At 65.1% G+C, this 15,296-nt stretch overlaps 2 protein-coding genes across 4 annotated transcripts; one reads left to right on the top strand and one right to left on the bottom strand.

Moving 5' to 3' along the window:
- Positions 1 to 431: 431 nt before the first annotated feature.
- Positions 432 to 3,458, bottom strand: HRAS (HRas proto-oncogene, GTPase). 3 transcript variants are annotated; one of them, XM_087822110.1, is made up of 6 exons: positions 3,410 to 3,458; positions 2,083 to 2,244; positions 1,725 to 1,903; positions 1,461 to 1,620; positions 1,292 to 1,373; positions 731 to 819 (listed from the first exon to the last, which is right to left on the bottom strand). In XM_087822110.1, the coding sequence occupies exons 2-5, from the start codon at positions 2,191 to 2,193 to the stop codon at positions 1,320 to 1,322; spliced, it is 504 nt and encodes a 167-aa protein (XP_087678236.1). In that variant the 5' UTR covers positions 2,194 to 2,244; positions 3,410 to 3,458; the 3' UTR covers positions 731 to 819; positions 1,292 to 1,319. The 3 variants fall into 3 exon arrangements, with proteins under 3 accessions (XP_087678235.1, XP_087678237.1, XP_087678236.1); XM_087822109.1 differs by lacking the exon at positions 1,292 to 1,373 and having other exon boundaries at positions 432 to 819; XM_087822111.1 differs by lacking the exons at positions 2,083 to 2,244; positions 3,410 to 3,458 and having other exon boundaries at positions 432 to 819; positions 1,725 to 1,802.
- A 2,920-nt stretch (positions 3,459 to 6,378) lies between these two features.
- On the top strand, positions 6,379 to 15,109 carry LRRC56 (leucine rich repeat containing 56). The gene is made up of 12 exons (XM_087822496.1): positions 6,379 to 6,838; positions 7,210 to 7,397; positions 8,597 to 8,684; positions 9,591 to 9,651; positions 10,800 to 10,896; positions 10,969 to 11,163; positions 11,760 to 11,943; positions 12,304 to 12,480; positions 12,559 to 12,623; positions 12,900 to 13,042; positions 13,266 to 13,399; positions 14,618 to 15,109. Exons 2-12 carry the CDS (start codon positions 7,221 to 7,223, stop codon positions 14,944 to 14,946), a joined length of 1,650 nt encoding a protein of 549 aa, XP_087678622.1. The 5' UTR covers positions 6,379 to 6,838; positions 7,210 to 7,220; the 3' UTR covers positions 14,947 to 15,109.
- The last annotated feature ends 187 nt before the right edge of the window (positions 15,110 to 15,296 follow it).

Below are 15,296 nucleotides of genomic sequence, written 5' to 3'. Positions count from 1 at the left end.
GGCACTGGGACAGGCAGGCCAGACACACTCACACAGAGAGGGCAGCCAGGTTGACTACACTTGGGCCGTGAGTGGCCACCTGGCATGGACAGGGCAGGACAACCGCCACCTTTCAGGGTCCTAAAGCTCAGGAACTTCGGCCCCACCTGCAGTCGGGAAGCTCCGAGGTGCCAGATACCAGCCTCCCTGCTCTGGTTTCAGCATCCCCCTAACGGGCACAGGACATGCCCTGCTCTGAGTTCCCCCCTTTCTAGTTAAAGGTCAGTTAAGCATTTTTTGTTAAAACGTTAACCTACACGACCAACCTGAACTTGCAGCACCCTATACCCTGAGCGGCAAAGCAGCCGCCGGCTGGAGGAAGCTGAGGTCCCACAGAGCCTCATGAGAGGCCACACACCCCACAGCTGCCCAGCCTCAGCCAGACGCCAGGGTCAAGACCATCAAATAATTTACTGCAATTGAACCTGCGCCCAGCGGGCCGGGACGGGGCTGCAAATAGAGGCACGGCTGGGGTGCCAGTGGCCTCAGTTCAAGACAGTCTGTGCAAAGCGTCCTGGGAGGTCCATGGTCACTCTGTCCACCAACCCTGGGCTGGCTGGGCTCTGGCGGCACTTCCTTCCTTCCTTCCCCTCCTCCCAGCATCCGGCACCTCCAGGGCCTGCGCCTGTGCTGGGCGGGCACACAGGACCTGCAGGGATGTCAGGAGAGCAGGCACTTGCAGCTCATGCAGCCAGGGCCACCTTCATCCGGCGGGCTCAGCTTGCGCACCTTGTGCTGCCGGATCTCGCGCACCAGAGTGTAGAATGCGTCCTCCACGCCCTGGGGAGAAGGGGTGGCTCAGAGGGGGACTCGGCCTGAGGGCCCAGCAGGGGAGGAGACCTGGAGACCTAGGGACCCCTGCCTCAAACTCCAGCAGAATCTCAGCCCCTTCCCCACCTGCAACCACAAACGAGCTGTGCCCTGCTCGTCTCACTGCCCCAGGGCCCCCCATCAGACACTTGCTCCTTAGTAGCTCCCCATAGGGCAGGGAGGCCCCAGGTCTGGCTCCAAGCTTGACCACCCCGTGCCCAGCTCTGCACTACTGCCCGTCGCTACTACCCTCGTCCTCAACAGCCCGCTAAGGGATCGGGGCATGCTGGGGGCAGAGGGGCTGGGGCCCCAGGGTCACCGCTCCAGCCTGGCTCAAGACAGCTCTCTCCAGGGACCTCCACCTCCACCTTCCCCTAGAGCTGTTTCAGCCCCGTCCCCGGCCCTGGCCCCCCTCGCTGCCCTGCCGTCCCCAGAGACTTACAGCGCGAGGGACCGCTGGGTCACGGGGGTCACGGAGGGTCCCAGAGGGTCCCGGAGCTGGAGCCAGAGCCAGAGCGGCTGCCCTGTGTCAAGGGAGAGGGGCAATGAGTGAGGCTCCCTGGCGGGGCGGGGTGGGGCCCTGGCTAGCTATGGTGTGGGACCCTGCTCACCTGGCGCGTCTTGGCCGACGTCTCAATGTAAGGGATGCCGTAGCTGCGGGCGAGGTCCTGAGCCTGCCGAGACTCCACAGTGCGCGCAGCCAGGTCACATTTGTTTCCCACCAGCACCATAGGCACATCATCCGAGTCCTTCACCCGCTTGATCTGTTCCCTACAAGGAGGAGGGTGTGAGCTAGCTGGCAGGCTGCAGGCATGGCTGCAACCAGGCACACAGAGCAAGGACAGGGAGGCTTCCAAGGGTGGCAGGCAGCTCACCGGTACTGGTGAATGTCCTCAAATGACTTGGTGTTGTTGATGGCGAACACGCAGAGAAAGCCCTCCCCGGTGCGCATGTACTGGTCCCTCATGGCGCTGTATTCCTCCTGGCCCGCCGTGTCCAGAATGTCCAGCAGACACGTCTCCCCGTCAATGACCACTTGTTTCCGGTAAGAGTCCTGTGGGAGAACACTGCTCAGGGACACCCGCCCTCTGGGGATGGGGCGTGGGCACCACCAGCCCCTCCCTGCACCTCTTGTGACCCCAGGTCCTACACCAAGGGGACCCTCCTGTAGGGCAGGCAGAGAACAAGCCCACTAGAGGATGCAGGGCTGGGATGAGGAGCTGGCCTGCTCACCTCGATGGTGGGGTCATACTCGTCCACGAAGTGGTTCTGGATGAGCTGGATGGTCAGGGCACTCTTCCCCACACCTCCAGCACCCACCACCACAAGCTTATATTCCGTCATTGCTCCTCAAGGGACTGCAGCACGACGCACTGTGGTGGTCTCCTGTCCCACCTGCCGAGGAAGCCCTGTCAGCCACGCCCAGGCCCCACAGGGAAGACCTGTTGAGCTCTGGGCCCCAACATCCAAGTAAGAGGGGTGGCAGCCAGAATGATGGCCCACCGCCCACCGCCCACCTGTGGCACCTCCAGCTCAGGGGTGGGAGAGGGGTCCCGCCTCCTGCTGCACTTAGTGACTGTCTGAGAGAGGCAGGAAGCTGGCCCCCCAAAGGCACCCTGACAGATGAGAGTATCTCCCTACCAGGCACCCAAATTAGAAGTTGCTGGGTAGGCAGAAAGCCTGAACTGGAGGTGCCCAGGGCTGAGGTTACAGTGCCCCCTCCCTACAAGAACAGGTCCTGCCATGGTGGAGCGCACAGCAACGTGCCCAGGCAGGCCAGTGCCAACCCGCAACCGGTTCCCGGCCCCACCGAGAATGTGGGTGCATTCGACAAGTACTACTGAGTGCCTACTACGCGCCAGGAGCTGTTCCAGGCACAGGGCCACAGGCAGAGAAAGAACCCAACCCCCTGCCCTGGTGGGCTGGGCCCGGCTCGGAGGAGACCCGCACAGTTAGAATAAGGGGAAGCCCGCGGTGTCCTCCTGCCCTGGGAACTTTGGAGAAAACAAGGCAGGTGAGGCGGCCAGGTAGGGCAAGGGTTCCGGAGACACACAGGTCAGCCAACAGGAAAAGACCCAAAGGAGGTGTGGGAGCGAGAGACAGGTGGGAATGAGAAAGGGCCCGAGGCCCAGGCCCCAGCTAGGGTGTCTCCAATTTCCGATTTTAACGGGGGGTGCCCTGGGGAGGACAGCGGACTTCCTACCCCTCAGGCCCGCCCGCTGTGCCCGAGCTCTTCGGAGGGTGGGAGACCCCGCCTTGAGCGCGGTCACGGGCGGGATCGGCGCCGAGGCGCACCGCACACTACCCGAGCGCACTCGGGGCGCCGAGGAGGACAGGGCAGGGGCGCGGGGCCGCGCCGCAGGCCAGAGCGGGGCCCAGCCAGCGCCCCCGCCTCCCGCGGCCCCGGCCCCCAGCCGCAGCGCCCCGCCCGCCGCTCACCTGCGCCCCCGCGCGCCCGCGCGCCCGGCGAGGACGGCGGCTCCCCGCCCCGGGCCGCTCGGCCCCGCCGCCCCGACTCCAACGCCCCCCGCCCGCCGCGGCTGCCCCCCGCCGCACTCACCGCTCACTGGCGCGTCTGCCCCCGGGGCCGGAGCGGCCGGGGGCGGGGGCGGGGGCGGGGGCCGGGGCGCGCGGCTCCCGCGGAGCATGGGCTCTGTCCGCGGCGGGTGCGGCTCCGGCTGCGGACGGCGGACGCGAGCGCGGGAGGCGGACACTCGCCCGGGCCCGCGCACGCACCGCCCTGCGCCCGTCCATCAGCCCGGCGCGGCCTACCATTGGCCGTGTGCCCGGGGCCCCGCCCCTAGCCCCGCCCAGCCCCGCTCCGGTTGGCCTAGCGGCCCGCCTGTCAAAGACAGCGGCAGGCGGGGCTTCCGGTAGCGGAAGGCGCGGAGGGCGGCGCCGAGTTGGTTGGCCCTCGTGGGCCGCGGCCTGGGGGGCTGTCGCCGCCGGCGCGGGAGGAGGACGTCCAGGCCGGGCGCGAGGGTCGGGGGCCACTGCCTCTCCGGGAGGGCAGACTCTCCCGGAAACTGGGCGGGCTCCCGGGGCGATAGGGACTGTGCTGGGAAGCGAGCCGGCGGCCGGGTGTGGTCTGGGCGCGGTCGCCCGAGTCCCGCTCGAGGCCCCCGAGCTGCCCCGGGAGCCCCGCGCCGGGCTCCTCGGCACCGCGGCGGCGCGCACAGCCGCGTCCACGCCCTCGGAGGTCTTCCCTGCCGCGCAGCCTACCGAGGGCCCGGAGCGGGCAGCAGACCTCAGGGCCGGCGGAGCCCGCGGGGTCAGCGCCGTGGGCGCCCCTCGGGACTCTGGCTGGAGGAGGCGGAGGGGCCGCCGGAGCGAGGGTCGGGGCCGGAGCAGGCCCTGGACGCGCCAGGAGCCTGAAGTCCTCGGTGGCGGGGCCCAGGTGTCCTGCACCCGCTTCCCCGCAGGTGGCCCTGGGACGGCGGCTTCCCCCCTCCCAGGCCTGGCAGCCGCTGCGGGGACCTTGGGCGGGGCGCGGCCGAGCACCCAGGGGCAGGCGGGGCGGGGACGGCGGGGCGAGGCCTCTGCGCCCGCGGAGGAGGGTCCGGCTCAATCCTACCCCGGGTGCACCGGGATCGTGCTCCCGTAGCGCACAGCCCCGCACCCCCTCACCGCCTACGTCCCCCAACTTGGGCAGGCCCTGCAGACTGCCGCTCGCCGTGTGGCCCAGGTAACAAACAAACGGTGCCCCACACTCCAACCAGAAGTTGCCATAGGGGTGTGAACTGAAGCCCCCCCCCACCCAAAGCACAACCGTGTACAAACTGGCTCCTTTCAGGACTCTCAAGAAGACGTGTTTTTTAACATTTTTTAAATGTTTTCAAGGTAACGCACAAACACCCTCTGTTCACAAGAAAGAACGGTGCAGAATACTTTAGGGCCCAACCAGCACCCCCACCCCTCTCCCGCCCCACCCGGCCCCCTCCCGTGAAGGTCCAGTGCTGGTCCCCCGAGCTCACCCCGCTGCAGGCCTTGACCTCGGCGGGCCCCGGGGGGCCGCCCCGCCCCCACGGCTGCGCCAACCCCGAGCTGTGGCGGCGTGGGGTTGGCCACCCTGCGCCCGGCGCGCAGAGGCGCGAAGTAAAGGCGGATAAAGGAAAGCGGGGGCGGCGCCCCTCCAGGTATCCAGACCTTCGCTTCCCTTGTTCTCGCGGGTCCTTCCCCACCGCGCACCCGCCACACGTGCAGGCGGAGGGAAATCCCGCCCTGGGGACGACTCTCTCGGGCGCCCCACACCTTGGAAAGGTGGGCTCGAGTCTCCAGCACAGATCACCTGTGCAGGGGACAGACACCCGGCGCGTCTGCGTCCCACCCCCGGGCCCGACGGCGTCTCGCCTTCGCTCGGCCCGAAGGGCACCCACGCGGGTGCCGAGCTGCACCCCGCCCCTGCCCCTTCCCCCCTCCGAGCCAGTCTTCCATAGCAACCGTTGCTAAGGGGTGTGGCTAGCCCCCCGCAGAGCCTGGGTGGTTCCGCAACTCATGAATATTTGATTATTCAAATGAGGTTCTGCCCCTGTTGCCATGGCGCCCAGATCCCGCAACCCCGCGGCCGGAAGAACGACCCGGAATCGGAGAGAGCGCCAGGCGGCGGAGGGTGCCCAGGGCCGAGCCCGCAGGGCCGGGGCACTGGGGGGAGCCCTCAGGTGAGAGCCGAGCGCGCCTTTGGGTCCCGGCCTCAGGCTTCCCTATCTCCCTGGTGCCAGAGGGGAAACTGAGGCCGAGGAGGGGCCGGAGGATTAAGCATCAAGGCCAGTGGGGGACTCAGTGATGCCCCAGTTGTCACGTCTGGTCCCCTGGGGACCCTGCCTGCAACCCCTGGCTGTGCTTTGAGAGGTTCTGGGTCCCTGAGATAGGAGGGGCCCCGAGCCCTGGCGCTGGGGGAGACGGAGGCAGGGAGCAGGCTCTGCGGGGGGCCTCGGTGGAGGGGACTCAGCCAGGAGCAGACCCTGGCTTCAGAGCCTCTCCCCGACAGTGAAGGATGGCGCTGGGGGAACCCAGAGGGCCCATAAGCCAGGCCCGGGCTGGCACTCGCCTGGGCTGTGGAGGCCCCAGGTTTCCAGCTTGGGGGCTCAGGGAGTGGCAGGGCAGGGTGGGAACAGGGCCAGGGGCTGTGCGGACAGGTTCGGGCCAGTGCACCAATGTGAGCGGGCAGTGTCTACACGGGAGCCAGTCTCCAACCCAGGCCTTGCTCCTTGGACCCCAAGATCTTTGGGCCCGACTGGACAGATCCTCTGGGCCTAGCTCAGGGCAGGGCCTGCAGCCAGATGCTCTCAGGCACAGAGGGGAGAGGGTGCTGGGCTCATCCCTTAGTGCTGTCTGCAGGCACCCCAGGAACAGAGCCTGGCTGGCCCATCGCCTCCCCATAGCCTGAGGCTCGCAGGGGTGGGCAGCGTCTTCCCAGGGGGCAGGGTGGTAGGGTCCTCCTACCAGGCTTAGGGCCCTTCACCAGCTGGAGAAAGGCAGAAAGCCCAGGGAACTTTTGGAAAGAAGTCCCGGCCAGAAACTCCATGAGACTTTGTGTGGGGCTCACCTGCATGGCCTCAACCTCCATGGGTCCTCCCCATGCCGCTAGCTTTCCAGGTTAGGTCCCTGAGGCACAGGGGGCCTGTGCAGCTTGTCCCAGGGCCCAGCACTCCCACCATCTGTCAAAACCCAGCGGGCCACTCCCAGGCAGAGGTGGGGGGTCTGTGGACGTGATGAGGAGGATGAATCTTGAATGTGCACAAGGGGCTGGTTAGCGTGCATGGTGGTCTCATGAGTTCCTAGGGCCAGTACCTGAGAGCCCCTCTGTGCCCACTCTGGGCTGGCAGGCAAGAGTCCTGCCCATGCAGAGCCCACCTGTCTTAGGGCAAGGTCCTCGCTCAACTCAGGGAGCTGGCCAGCCCTACTCTCTCTTGCAGGTGCTGCCTGGGGCCACATGCCACCCCCTTGCCCGGATGTTTGACCCACAGTGGGAAAAGGCCTCTGCCTCCAGGTGAGGGGGCTCAGTGGCACAGGGGTGGGGGGTGGGGGATATGCCTGAGACCCTGGTCCTGGCCTCCCCAGGCTCAGAGACCATCAGGTGGGGAAAGTGTAGCACAGGGCCTGAGGCGGCAGCTTGCTGCTGGTCACAGAGGGCAGTTCAGCAAACATGACCTGGAGCCAGCTCCCCTCACGTGGACCCTGAAGGAACACAGGGAGGGTGACCTGCCCAGGCAGGGAGTGTGAGCCAAGGCTGAGGGTGGAGACAGCAAGGCCCCCAGGCAGGCTGAGCCAGTGAGAACACCCCTGAGCCTTCTCTGGGCCCAGGGCTGTGTAGGACCCTGTCGAGGGCTGTGTGGATGAGCCCTCTGCCTGTCCTGGCAGGTTGGATGTGAATGGACCAGACCTGGGACAGGGCCCCTGGGCGTCCACCAAGCGTGGCCAGTGTCCAAGTGCGGGAGCTGAGTTGGCAGGGCCTGCATAACCCCTGCCCACAGAGCAAGGACCCCGGCAGCCATGGGGAGAGCCATGGCAAGCGGCTGGTAGAGGAGTACCTGTCTCCTGCCCGGCTGGTAAGTGCGGGGGGGGGCGGAGCGGCACTGGGGGCTCAGGCTGCAGGGGCCTGCGGCAGTGATGTTTGGGGCTGGTGTCCAGCCTGCCCTCTGTCCTGGCCCTGCTGACCCTTCCTGCTTGATGGATGTGTGCTTGGTGACATAGATGTCCCCCAGGCATTCAGACCATGGGAGGGGCTGAGCTAGGTAGGAATTCCATAAGTATTTGCTGAGCACCCACTGTGCTCTGGGCTCTCAGGACCCCTCTGTGAGCACAAGAGGAGGCCTTTTGTCAAGCAGCAGATTTTCTGGTGGGAGACAGGGCGGCAAACCCTCCAGGTGCACAGCAGACAAGGTGCACAGTATGGGGAATAAATGAAACTATGAGTTGCTAGGGTCCCACTGGTCATCTCTGGAGCAGCTGATGAAGGCTTTGTCCCAAATCCGGGGGGGGGGAGTTTGCTGTTTTCCCTGACCCCACCCTTAGGCCAGCAGGTTCTACATAGCCTCTGACTGCAGGTCCCCATTGGGTGACCCCCCCTAGGGAGCCCTGCACCTCCCAGCATCCCCCACCTCCCTTCCTGGCCATGCTTCTTGTCCGCCATTGGCCTTGGTGAGGGGCAGACACTGCCACTGCCAGGCCCTCCATCACCCCACCCATGCTTACCCTGGGAGGGAAGAGGTTCATTGGAGACACTTGGGTGATGCACCCACCAACACACAGCCTGGCTGCCTGAGGTCCCTGCCTACCTTCCTGACCAATACTGCAGGTGGACAGGACATTTTCACCAGGTCCCTTCCCCATGCCTCCCGCTGGTTCTTCAGTGACACTTATGTGGCCCTCCAGCCATGCCTGCAGTGCCCACACCTTCCCAGTGCCCCTGTCCAGCATTCAGCTGTCATCGTGAGCTGTCACATCAGAATGGGCCCACCCAACAGCTCCTGTCCTTCTCAACCCCCCCCCCTCCGGACAGCAGGAAAGGGTGGGACTGGGGTCCAGCCTGGCTACGCCCAGGGAGCACCAGGAGCAGGGTCTGGCAGGGCAGTGACCCCCATGGCACCTTGGCTGGGCCTGGAGGTACACCTGGCCTTGTCACCTGCCCAGCACCACACACCAGGAACCTCTCACACCAGGCCAGGCTGGGACAGACCAAGGCGAGTCACTGGGAAGGAGTGACCACTGTCCAGTCCCAGGGCTGAAGCTCAGTTGGTTTCTGCAGCAGGCCCTGGCCCAGGTGGATGACCTCCGGCTGGTGAGCATGCTGGAGATGTGCGTTGATACCCGTGAACATAGCCTGGGGAACTTTGGTAAGAGCCCCTCACTGTCCACACCCACCACTGTCAAGGCCAGACCGCTCTTTAAGGGTCTGCTCACTCAGGCCCTGCCTGCCAGGCTCTGCTCTTTGGATCACTGCACCCCATGGGCCTACCCTGCACCCCACAGGCTCACTCTGTACCCAACAAGCCCATCCTGTACCCCACAGGCCTGCCCTGTACCCCTCAGGTCCATCTTATACCCCACTGGCCCGCCCTCTACCCCACTTGCCCACTCTGCATCCCACAGGCCTGCCCTGTGCCTCACAGGCTCACCTTGTACCCCACAGACTCACCCTGTACCCCAAAGGCCTGCCTCATATGCACAGGCTCACCCTGCACTCACAGGCTCACCCCACACCCTACAGGCTCATCCCGCACCCCACAAGCCTGTCTTGCATTCCTCTTTCCAGGCATTGGGGTCTGTCTCACCGGGCCAGTGCCCTGTCGTTTGTCCAAGTCAGTAGCTCAGAACCTTTTCCTGGGGGCTTTGGGAAGTTCAGGGATACTGGCTGGGGGTCCTGTGCTCTGGTACCTAGTGCTATGAACTGATGGAGGTTATGGTCTGGGGGTACTTGGGGTGCCTATGGGCAGGCCTTGGGAGGTGGCTGGGGGCCGGACCCAAGCTTTGGCAGCCCCGCCCGTGCCAGCTGGCTCCCCTCCTCCAGGCTAGCTCCTGGAGACCAGTGGCCTGGGGCTTCCAGTGTGGCCCTGTTGGTCAGGTGCGCCCTGCCCTGCCCTGCATGCTTCATTTGAGCCTGGCCCCAAAAGGAAACATTGTGCTGGGCCTCAGAGAAGCCATGAGGCAGCAGGACCAGAAGGGGCTGCAAGGGCACAGAGAGGTGAGAAGGTGAGTGAGTGGGTAGGTCGGCCTCTGACCTCCTCCCTGTGGCCCCACAGGGGTGCACCTGCCCAACCTCAGCCAATTGAAGCTGAATGACAGCCGCCTGGGCTCCGTGAGGTGAGTACGCCTCCTGCAGACCATAGGGGTGGGACAGAGTGTCCAGCCACACCTGGGGCAAGGGCCCTAAAGGGGTTGAAGGGAGAGCTCAGTCAGGGTGAGGTCTGTCCTGGGTGACTGCCTGTGGAGAGGCTCCTCTCTGTCCTGCTGTCCGTCTGCCAGCCCTGCTGCACCTTTCCTGCCTGACTCATGTCACCCATCACCCACCGCTGACTGGTCAGAGGCACCTACTGAGGGTGACACTAGGGCCTGTGTTCAGGGTCAGGCCAGTCACACCAGGTTGTGTGGCTAACGAGGTCTCCAAGGACCCACTGACCTTTGACAAAGAGTCGCCAACCCGTGGGGGATCTCTGGCAGATGCTCCAACACCAAGCAAGACCTCAGGGTTTGGGGTGTACCTGCCCCGGGGGGCTGGAGCTGGAGGTCGTGCTGGTGACCATCAGTGTGCCTCAAGCTGAGCAGATGGTACAACCTCTCAGGACAGGCGAATGGTTTCTGTTTATCTCAGGGGGCTGCAGAGAACAAAGTTAAGGGAATATCAGACCTCGTTTTTGGTGTTTGAGAGCTCTGCTGGTTCTGTGCCCCAGGCAGAGGGGGCGCCCAGAGAGGTCAGGAGACAGAAAAGCCAGCCTGCCCATATGCAGGGCAGCAGCTAGCAGAGGGAGGGTAGCAGGGATGGCTCCACCAGATCTTGAAAGCACAGCTGGGCTGGAGGCAGGGTCGTAATTTGGGGAAACCATCCAAAAGAGAGGCCAGGGGACAGAAAGGGAGGGAGAGCACCCTGGGGTGGGCCCACTGGGAAAGGGGCCATCTCACACACCCCCACTGCACTAGCAGCGTCAGCAGCAGCAGCGGGTTAGGCTGGGCTGAGCTGTCCAGCACAAGGGGGTCCCCCTCGGCCAGGCCTAGGCCCTCCAGGGGTTGGAGAAGGTACCTGCCCCGGACCAGGGGCTGCAGCATGGAGGGAAGGCAGGGAGCCCCTTCTTCAGCCTGGAGGATACCACGAGCCACACTCACACCTGCCATGCACCTGGAGACAGCCAGATGTGGGTGGTGGCTGGGCATGAATCATGGCACAGGGCCTTCATGGCCACAGACATGCCCTCCGCCCCAGAACAGCACTGACCACCCAACCCTGCCCTCTGCAGAGACCTGGGCACCTCTCTGGGACACTTGCAGGTACTGTGGCTGGCTCGCTGTGGCCTGACTGACCTGGATGGCATCGGCTCCTTCCTGGCCCTGAAGGTGGGTCTGCGGTGCCCTGGGCTGGGGAAGGCACCACACCAGGCCCTGGCTGAGGTTCCTGTACTGCCCCAGGAGCTGTACGTCTCCTACAACAACATCTCGGACCTCAGCCCGCTCTGCCTGCTTGAGCAGCTGGAGGTGCTAGACCTGGAGGGCAACAACTTAGAGGACCTGGGGCAGGTGCGCTACCTGCAGCTGTGCCCAAGGCTGGCCATGCTCACCCTGGAGGGCAACCTGGTGTGCCTACGGCCAAGCCCCTCCGACGAGGTGCGTGTGGTGGGCGCCCAGCCAGCTGTGTGCAAGGGATGGGGAGGCGCTCTGTGGCTTCGGCCTCTTGGCCCTCCCATGTCCTGGGGGCCATGTGCACCCTGTAGCTTGTTCACTGTGAACTGGAGGCCTGGCAGCTGCCAGTGCATCCTCCTGGCCAGGACCAAACCCCACAGGGCCACATGTACAGGCCATGTGGAACCACGCGTGCTCTGTACAGTTTCCACATAGAATCCTGTACACACACACACGCAGTCCCTGTCCAGAACCCGCAGGCCTGTGCACACTGCAGCTCACACCACCTGCCCTGCCGTCTGCTCCTCTGGCCAACTGGGCACCAGGGCAGCTCCACAGGCCAGAGGGCACCAGTGGACCCTGACTGTGAACCTGGACAGTAAGATCACATGGGTGAGAGCCCAGGGTCCCCAAAGTCCCTGGTGCCCAAGAGTGATCCAGGCAGCCTAGCAGGTGGGGCAGCCTCACCAACCCCAGCTCCCCTGCCCCACCCCACAGTGGGTCTGGGGTAAGTCGCCCCAGGACACAGCTGGCCTGAAGGACCCACAGCCCCAGGCTTGCCACCCCTCTCTGCCCTGCAGGTGCCCCAGGGCTACAACTACAGGGCTGAGGTGAGAAAGCTCATCCCCCAGCTGCAGGTACTGGACGAGATGCCAGCCACGCAGACAGGCCTGCCAGCCTCCTGGAAGCTGGACCAGGACTGGCTCATGGTGAAGGAGGCCATCAAGGAGGGCAGCATCCTGGATGGCCTGTTCCCCAAGCTGGGCACACCAGCTGCTCACCTGGCCTCTGGCAAAGGCTGCCCCAGGAGAGGTGCTCACCCCGTGCCCCACCCCAAGACAAAAGCTCTCTACCGCCCCCCTCCCCCACCCCGCCCGGCCTCTCAGAGATGGGCAGCCTCCTCTAATATCCCTCCTCAGCCTCAACCACTCATCGCCACAGCACCACACACCTGCCCCCAGGCCAGGACACCTCCCTGTGAGCAGCACCTGGTGGGCCCCCCCATCCAAAGAGGAAGAGAAGGTCCAGAGCCTGGGCTCAGACACAGATGCTGAGTGGCGGGAGTCCCTGACTTGTGGACAGTCTTGGGGAGGCTCCTTGGTGACTGATTTTGACCTTCGACAGGTCGTCCCCACTGGGATTCCATTAGAAGAATCGGCCCTGAGCTGCCCCCGCCTGAGCCCCAGTCACCGGCCCCCAGGCCCTGGCCCCTCTCCCTGCTGGTCCCCAGGGGACCGCTGCTGGAAGGTCTGCTTCCCAAGGACCCAGCGCCAGAGGACGATGCCAGCAACCTCACCCACGGTAACTGGCCCACCTTGGCAGGGAGCTGACCCTGGAGCCCCTCGACCCAACCAGGCCCAGCCACACTTTCTTCTTCAGGCTCTGGCCGAGTCCTCTGCGGAAACCCCACCAAAGGCCTCCGGGAGCGGCAGCACAGGTGCCAGGTACGCCCCCGGCCCCTCCAGGGGGCGAAGGTGGGACCCCAGTGCTCACACAGCGCACCAGGACCCCAGGCTTCAGTCCCAACATGGGCCAGTGTCCTGGGCTCTCCTCCAGAGTGGATAGCATTCTGGCCTGACCTCGCCCTGTGCCGTAGCCACTGCGGGGCCAGGGCCCCCGCTCTCCCACGCCCTCCACAGCTGAATAAACCCTCCCCAAGCCTGCTGTCCACCCAGCCCCCTCCAAGTCCATGCCCCCAAACCAGCCCTTTCCCTCCTCAGGCCTGGGTGCCCCCAGAGCAGCTGCCCCCACACAGGCCTGAAGACCTGGCCGCCAGGGCCTCCACCCCAGGGCCTGACCCTGCAGACAGCCGTGACCTCTTGGCGTTAGCCGGATTTGGGGCATGGAGGGAGCTGCATCTGCGGTGGGTGCTTGTCCTGCACTGAGCCCTGCCCTGTGCATCCTGCCCGGTGGGGGGTCCTGGCTGGGGCTGCCCTGGCTGAGCAGTCACTGGTGCCCAGGATGGCCGGAGGAGCTGGTCACGGGGGCCTGAGGCCAGGGCACCATCCCAGAGTCACACTCACTTGAGATTGGCTCCATGGTGGGGGGGGGGGACAGAGCTGTAGCCTCTCCTCCTTCCCCCCCAGCCCCCTCCCCCATAGGCACCTGGATTCCAGGCAGAAAGGGGCAGCGACATCCTGGGGTCCACAGAGGGGCCCTGAAGAGCAAGAGGACAAGGCTGGGCCCATGGCCTTGCCCAGCTCCCCAAGCCCGACCCCAGGTACTGTGACAGGCCCCACACACCCTGTTAGGGTAGGGCTCTCGCCTCACCGGGCTCTGAGCAGGACTGTGACCCAGAGGACCTCTCCTGGTGGTGGGGAGTGCACAACTGAGGGGAAAATCCCAAGTGGCCTTCCTCAGCCCTTGGGACCATGAGGCCACCGGGGCTGGATGAGAGACAAAAGGCACCCCAGCAAAGGGCCAGAGGTGGGAGCAGTGAGGGGCCATGATCAATGACCAGGACCAGCCCAGGGGCAGTTCTCAAGGAGCAGGGCAAGCTGCTGGCAGAGGGACAGAGCCCACCTGGTGGGCTGGAGACTGAGGCAGGGAGGAGTGCCACCATTCATCCTGTGGACAGGGCCTGCACTGGGCTCAGGCCACAGCATCAGGCCAGGTGAGGTCCTGCCGAAGAGACACTGGCTTTAGAGTGACAGTGGCTGAGTGGAGCAAACCCAGGGGCTGGGAAGCAGAGCCACCTCCCCTAGCACTGCCCAGGGAGGCTTCCTGCAGGGAAGGTCTAAACTGGCTGGTGGAAAAGCTGGGTAGCAACCCTGGGGAGGGAGTGTGGTAAGCAGGCCCAAGCTTGGCTGAATGACTCCCCATCTAGGGTACAGGGCCAAGCCTCTGCTTTTCCTGTGGGGAGGGGCCAGAGAGGGTGGATCCTGAGATCAGCTAGTCAAGAAGGGTCAAAGGCCAGCCACCTAGTGGAGGGGGGGGAGGGAGAGAGCAGAAGGCGGGGGAGGGGGGCGGGGGGGGCAGAAGGAGTGTCTGGAGTGGTGACAAACAGTGGAGACTCAGGGAAAAAGGGGTACCAGGACCCCCCATTCCAGGCTAGGTCCAGATGGACACTAGGTGACCCTGGCCACACCTGTCCAGTCTGTCCTGAGGTGGGTCCGGGCACTGCTCTATAGTGGAGGTTTAGGATCTGGTCCAGGGCCACCAGCCTGTAAGCAGGCCCTTGGGGACACGACCCAGTGATCTCACCCAAAGCCAGAGCCCAGGCCTTGTGGCCTCTGCCTCCCTGGAGGTGGGTCCAGCTCAAGCAAAGGTCAGAGGTGATGATGACGAGGGGCCACAGCCTCCCTGGGAAGTACTGCCCTGAAGGAGTGAAGGGCTAAGGGAGGAGCCACAGTAGACACTGCAGCTCTGCCTGTGGTGACCCCACACCAAATGATTCCTTGGGGGCCCTTGTCTGATATGTTCCTTCCTTGTTTTCCAGGGCCTTCCAGGACCTTTGGCTATAACCTGCTCCCCTCTCCCCCCAAGGTCCCCATGCCACCTGATTCCAGCAGCAGCTCCTGGAGGTCCAAAGACCTGCAGTTCCGGGGGCGTCAGCTCAGAGCCCTGGGCCACCCGGGGCCTGGCTTGGGTCAGGGGCTGGCTGCAGTGGCTGCTCTGAGATCAGCCCTGGAGGTGGCCTCAGGCCCGAGCCCTCGAGCCCAAGGATGTCCAGGCCCAAAGCCAGCACCAGACCCAGCAGCCAGCCCACCAGCCCTGTGGTGCCTGCCACACCTGAACCCTATCACCCCAGCCCAATCCCACCCCTAGTGTAAACCCCCACCCACTGCCAACTGGCTGGGACTAAGGCCGAGGGGCCCCAGCTTGGTTGTGGAGCCTCGTGGAACCCGGAGCATCTGGGGGGAGTGGTTGGGGGTAGGAGGTGGGCCCGGCACAGGAGAGGCCCTTCTTGCTGAGAGAAATAGGGCCCAGGCCTGCCCAGCTCCCCACTTCTTCCATGGGGCCTAGCCTTCCCAGGAGTGGACAGAGGGGCAGGCCTGGGACAGTCGGGGCGGGCCCACGCCGAGGTGGCTGGGCCGGCCCTGCCCACCTCCTGGCAGCCCCGGGCCGCCCCTGGAGCAATGCGGGGGCGGGCGAGGCGTTCGCTCCAGCGGCCGGGC

Source organism: Miniopterus natalensis, chromosome 11 (genome assembly GCF_054644295.1).
Source record: "Miniopterus natalensis isolate mMinNat1 chromosome 11, mMinNat1.hap1, whole genome shotgun sequence".
Taxonomy (NCBI): domain Eukaryota; kingdom Metazoa; phylum Chordata; class Mammalia; order Chiroptera; family Miniopteridae; genus Miniopterus; species Miniopterus natalensis.
Note: the sequence above shows the minus strand (reverse complement) of the source record. Positions and strands in the feature narration are given on the sequence as shown.